At 37.3% G+C, this 6376-nt stretch overlaps 1 protein-coding gene across 2 annotated transcripts in view; it reads right to left on the bottom strand.

Annotated features, from left to right (window-relative positions):
* Positions 1-1151: 1151 nt before the first annotated feature.
* LOC126426991 (zinc finger protein 431-like) overlaps positions 1152-6376 on the bottom strand; it is a 183579-nt gene continuing 178354 nt past the window's right edge. The window contains exon 8 of one of the 2 annotated variants that reach the window (XM_050089147.1): positions 1152-1459. In XM_050089147.1, the coding sequence (XP_049945104.1) occupies positions 1371-1459 (89 nt within the window). In that variant the 3' untranslated portion in view covers positions 1152-1370. Of the gene's footprint in view, positions 1460-2801; positions 2941-6376 lie in introns of those variants that run through there. The other variant, XM_050089150.1, reaches the window with a different exon arrangement.

Genomic DNA, 6376 nt, shown 5'->3' with positions numbered 1-6376 from the left:
AGTGGCTGAAAGGTAATAAGTCCATCACATTATGATAAGATGTAATACATCTATACTTCTTCACAAAGTATGGAGGTCAGAAGCTTGCCTGCTCTGTAAAGGTGGAGATGTGGCAAAATGTGGCATATCTAATGACAGAAAACAACGCTGGGGCAGCCATACACGTTTTGGAACCCACAGTTCAATGTACATTGTTGAATGTGTGGCTCTGGAACATATGGTCACTGTATGTTTCCATACCAATACACCAAAATGTTCACTTGCAACTGCAGTGTGCAAGGGATCATTGAGGCTGGAGTGAAGGTCAATTCAAATGTTAACTGTCAGGATGGGTGACATTTCCTGTTACACCAGGTCAGTTGCACATCCAGATATGCTATCATCTAAATGAATGGCACCAAATAGAGGGCCCATTATGCTATGGGGGCAGTCACTTTGGCTCCTGTGGGACACCTGTTAGCAACAGAAGGCATCATGACAGTTGCAGACTACATGACATTTATTGCAACTGCATGAATTCCTTCATTTCTGGTGTGGTCTCCCATAGTGGAGGCATCTTTCAGCAGGATAACTGTCCATGTCACATGTGCATGGTCTGAGTAGCATGGGAACTGACACTGATGTCTTGACCATACCACTTAGCTAATCTAAACGTGTGGAATACAACTGGTGCAACATACACCCAGAAACATGTAAATGATGTGTCAAGTCCATATCATGTAGAATTGTCAAAGTACTGTATTCCAAAGATGGCCAAATATGCTATTAAGCAGGTTATTATATTTGTTGTTATGTTTACTAATGCAGGATTAGTACCAACAGAACATATCTGAGTAAAATAATTGTTATAATCATGTTTCTCCAGTATTGAGTTTACTAGCCTCAATGAAGCAAGTGTCATGAATATATTTTTACTGTCACTGTTTCTAAAATACAGTTACAAGTACTACATGATGACTTTGTTTGGAATATTAAGCAGCAAGTCATCACATTTCCTTGGCCTTATACTGAATATTGCAAGATACTTATGATTACTGACAAATGTAAGGATTTATCACAATTCACAATCTTCTTGTCGCAAGATCAATAGGAAAAAGCAGCAGTGCTAATGACAAAAACACATTTGATTCATGTTTCTTGAGTATTTGATAATACCATTTCTTGACATCTGAAGCTACAGATATGAATTTTTTGTCACATTATCTGTAAGCACTCTATAGTACACATCATTACAAGTTTTTTTCACAATTCTAACAGATTTTAAAGTTATTTCGCCGAAAGTACAATTTATTGTCCCCTGGTACATACATTATTTTATAGGCCTTGAGGGCACCAACCACGAAAACCTATTTGCATAAACTAACACACACTTACATTTTCTTTCTGACATGAAGTAATGCATGTGTCTTGAGAGTATTCAAGTAAGTGAAACTTTTGTCACAGATACCACATTTGTGAGGTCCACTTCCAGTGTGTTGAAATGCGTATATCTTGAGATCACCTAATGTAGCAAAAGATTCCCCACAGATCTCACATTTGTGAGGTTTCTTTCCAGTGTGAATTAATACATGTTTCTTGTGATCACCTAACATAGTAAAAGATTTCCCACAAATCTCACATTTGTGACGTTTCTTTCCAGTGTGAATTACTTTATGTTTGTTAAGATTGCCTAATATAGTAAAATATTTCCCACAAATCTCACATTTGTGAGGTTTATTTCCAGTGTGAATTAATGAATGTTTTTTGAGAGAGCCTGACGCAGCAAAAGATTTCCCACAAATCTCACATTTGTGAGGTTTCTTTCCAGTGTGAATTAATGTGTGTTGGTTGAGATCACCTAACCTAGTAAAAGATTTCCCACAAATCTCACATTTGTGAGGTTTCTTTCCAGTGTGAATTAATGACTGTTGGTTGAGATCACCTAACCTAGTAAAAGATTTCCCACAAATCTCACATTTGTGTGGTTTCTTTCCAGTGTGAATTAATGAGTGTTGCTTGAGATTATCTAACTTAGTAAAAGATTTCCCACAAATCTCACATTTGTGAAGTTTATTTCCAGTGTGAATTAATGTGTGTTTCTTGAAGTCACCTATCATAATAAAAGATTTCCCACAAATCTCGCACATGTAAGGTTTCTTCCTAGTGTGAATTAATGTGTGAGCCTTTAGATAACGTGACTGGGCAAACCATTTCTCACAAATATCACATTTGTGAAGTCTTTTCCCAGTATGAATGGAAACATGTCTGTTGAAATCACCATACCTAGCAAACAATTTGCCACAAATACCACATCTGTGAGTTCTGTTTGCAGTAAGTACATCAGCCTGGGCACTGACATTAACAGCTATAGACAAAGTTTCATAATAACTTGTTTTCTTTCTATCATTTGTCATATGTGTGTTACATATGTCATTAGAGGGCTTCTTTGAATCTTTCCAAGTTTCCTTACATGAAGACTGGTCATTGTGTTCTGTGACAGAAACTTGTGCCTTGCTATCCAACGAGGTAGTGGTTTGATGCTCATTACTATGTCCATATTTTTCATGACTGTCTGCAGTTAAAACTCGACAATTCTCACCCATTCTCATATGCTTTTTCAAGCCAACATTACTGTGAAATACCTCACCACACCACTTACAAACATACGAAGGTGGTTGCGTTCCACCAATGTGCGTAAACACATGCATTATGAGTCTGTATTTTGAAGAAAAGCTCTGTTGGCAGAAATTACAGCTATATACATGTAATTCCTTTTCCCTCGTACTACAGTCATATTGGGTGGCAACTGAGCATTCCTTATCAATAGTCAGATCTTCTGTATTGGTACTGAACCCATGTGTTGACTTCTCCATGTCTATCACCAACTCATCCTGGACCAGTCTATGGTGACAAGGTTCTTCACATGATATGCTGCACCTCCCACCAGTAGTCTGAGTAAATCTGAAGAGTGAGGAGGATAATGTTAAATATTGAGATATACAACAAAGAAAAAATATTTGAGTGACCATAAATCCAGTACTATAAGCCACAAGTCATAAAAGTGCATACGAATTGACATATTCAGTAACTGTTACTGATTTAAAATTATAATATTCCACCAGAAGTAAAGAACTGGTGAGGTAAAAGTGGTTTAAAACGAAAATAACCAGAGGTAATTCAATAATGATTATTCTGAGTCACTGCCGATTTGATCTGAAATTTTTAGATTAGAACTAAAATACTTCACTTTCACGTGTTACAATCTTTTTAAAATACAGTGCTACAAGCCAATAGTCTACAACAATTTATGAAATGTATCAAAAAATTAATCAGTTACATGTTTTCATTCAAAATTTTTAAGTTCAAGGTATTTCAGATTTATTTAAGAGAAATAATTTCTAAATGTTCCTCTTCGATTATGTTAGCCCTGTAAGTGCATTCTCCTTGTTTCGCCAACACTTTCACCTCTACGAATGGTAAATTTATTTCACCTGGTAAACAATTTTGTTTTGTTTGATTCCAAATAAATCAATTACTAGTGCAAGCATCAATATTTTCATTTGTTATCTTCAATGGTTGTTGATCAGCTGGACAATGACTGTTCATGAACAAGAATCAATGTGACATCAATCAAGGTAATAAATTTGCATACTGATGAATGAATATGAATGACACACGTGCAGATGGTTTTAATCTAAAACTGTTTTTGGCACTGCAACTTATATGAAGCCTTCCACAAATGGAAATGGTTGCAAATTTTCCAGTACACTTGGAGTGAGCCTTCTTGAAAATTTTTACATCTTCCCAACATCTGGTCTCCTGGCATTGCAGAACACCGTTGACTGAAGGACACACACATAAATGGTCACATCATCACCCATTAAGTACTGAAGGGTAACACTACATACTGAGTGGCGGTAATAACAGCTGATGGATGAGCTACACCTGTAGTATCTGGGTTTCATTATTATACCTGCAATTAAACCCTTTCCCACAGAAAAGAACTGTAATGCTTTTCAGGTCCCCAGTACGTACATAGGTGGATATGAAAGATTACAAACTACTGAAGGTGTGCAGGCTCCAGAGTTCTGTCTTGTTCTGACTGTACCTTTTCACTTTTTTCCATTGTGTTGAGTATATAGTTTTAATAGGCATGGTATCTGGTAAATTTCGAGTGTTTTTGAACAATTAATTGGATCACACGACTTTTTTAAATGTAACTGGTATCATGGTGTGTCAGATTCTAGAATCACTAAATATTGTAACTTTTATAACTCAATAATTTACAACTTGTATTTTCATACACATGTAAGTGAAGTAACTGAACACCAATAATGATAAAACACATCAGAAAAATATGCAAAAAAGATTTCAAACAAATACCTTTCTGTTTGTCAAAGTACTATAAACAAAACTTACAATTAAAATTTTACAATATGCCAGTCAACCATAAACCAACCAGAATAAGAAACAGAATTTCTGGAAAGCTTTAGCAATAAATAAATTGTGAGGTTTTTATTTATCGATTGTTTTGGAGACCACCATGTAAGCATTGTGTAGATACTGGGTGCTTCTGTCATATCCCTAATCTTCACTGCACAGCATTCCGTGTGGCAGATACATTGATAAACTATTCATCTACGTCTACACGATTACTCTGCTATTCACAATAAAGTGCCTCGCAGATGGTTCAATGAAGCACTTTCAAACTCACTGTCTACCACTCCACGGTCGAACGGCGCACAGGAAAAACGAGCACTAAAATTTTTCTGTGCGAGCCCTGATTTCTCTTATTTTATCGTGATGATCATTTCTCCAAATGTAAGTGGGTGCCAACAGAATGTTTTCCCAATCGGAGGAGAAAACTGGTGATTGAAATTTCATGAGAATATCCTGCCACAACGAAAAACGCCTTTGTTTTCATGATTGCCACTCCAATTCACATACCATGTCTCTGACACTATGTCCCCTATTTCGCGATAATACAGAACGAGCTGCCATTTGTTTCACTTTTTCAGTGTCATCCGTCAGTCCCACCTGACGCAGATCCCACACCACACAGCAATACTCCAGAAAGGGGTGGACAAGCGTGGTGTAAGCAGTCTCTTTAGTAGACTTGTTGCACCTTCTAAGTGTTTTTGCAATGAATTGCAGTCTTTGGTTTGCTCTGTTGTTGTTGTTATCTTCAGTCCTGAAACTGGTTTGATGCAGCTCTCCATGATACACTATCCTGTGCAAGCTTCTTCATCTCCCAGTACCTACTGCAACCTACATCCTTCTGAATCAGCTAGTGTATTCATCTCTTGGTCTCCCTCTACGATTTTTACCCTCCACGCAGCCCTCCAATGCTAAATTTGTGATCCCTTGATGACTCAAAACATGTCCTACCAACCGGTCCTTCTCCTTGTCAAGTTGTGCCACAACTCCTCTTCTCCCCAATTCTAGTCAATACCTCCTCATTAGTTATGTGATCTACCCATCTAATTTTCAGCATTCTTCTCTAGCACCACATTTCGAAAGCTTCTATTCTCTTTTTGTCCAAACTATTTATCCTCCATATTTCACTTCCATACATGGCTACATTCCATACAAATACTTTCAGAAACGACTTCCTGACAGTTAAATCTATACTCGATGTTCATACATTTCTCTTCTTCAGAAACACTTTCCTTGCCATCGCCAGTCTACATTTTGTATCCTATCTACTTCGTCCATCGTCAGTTATTTTTCCCCCCAAATAGCAAAACTCACCTACTACTTTAAATGGCTCATTAGCTAATCTAATTCCCTCAGCATCACCCGACTACATTCCATTATCCTAGTTTTACTTTTGTTGCTGTTCATCTTATATCCTCCTTTCAAGACACTGTCCATTCTGTTCAGCTGCTCTTCCCAGTCCTTTGCTGTCTCCGACAGAATTACAATGTCATCGGCGAACCTGAAAGTTTTTATTTCTTCTCCATGGATTTTAATACTTACTCCGAATTTTTCTTTTGTTTCCTTTACTGCTCGCTCAATATACAGATTAAATAACATCGGGGAGAGGCTACAACCCTGTCTCACTCCTTTCCCAACCACTGCTTCCCTTTCATGACCCTCAACTCTTGTAACTGCCATCTGATTTCTGTACAAAATGTAAATAGCCTTCAACTCCCTGTATTTTACCCCTGCCACCTTTAGAATTTGAAAGAGAGTATTCCAGGCAACATTGTCAAAAGCTTTCTCTAAGTCTACAAATGATAGAAACATAGGTTTGCCTTTTCTTAATCTTTCTTCTAAGATAAGTCGTAGAGTCAGTATTCCTCAAGTGTTCCAATATTTCTACGGAATCCAAACTGATCTTCTCAGAGGCCGACCTGTACCAGTTTTTCCATTCATCTATAAAGAATTCGCGTTA

Source organism: Schistocerca serialis, chromosome 11 (assembly GCF_023864345.2).
Source record: "Schistocerca serialis cubense isolate TAMUIC-IGC-003099 chromosome 11, iqSchSeri2.2, whole genome shotgun sequence".
In the NCBI taxonomy this organism is placed as follows: domain Eukaryota; kingdom Metazoa; phylum Arthropoda; class Insecta; order Orthoptera; family Acrididae; genus Schistocerca; species Schistocerca serialis.
The sequence above is the reverse complement of the archived record's forward strand: the minus strand, read 5'-3'. Positions and strand labels throughout refer to the sequence as shown.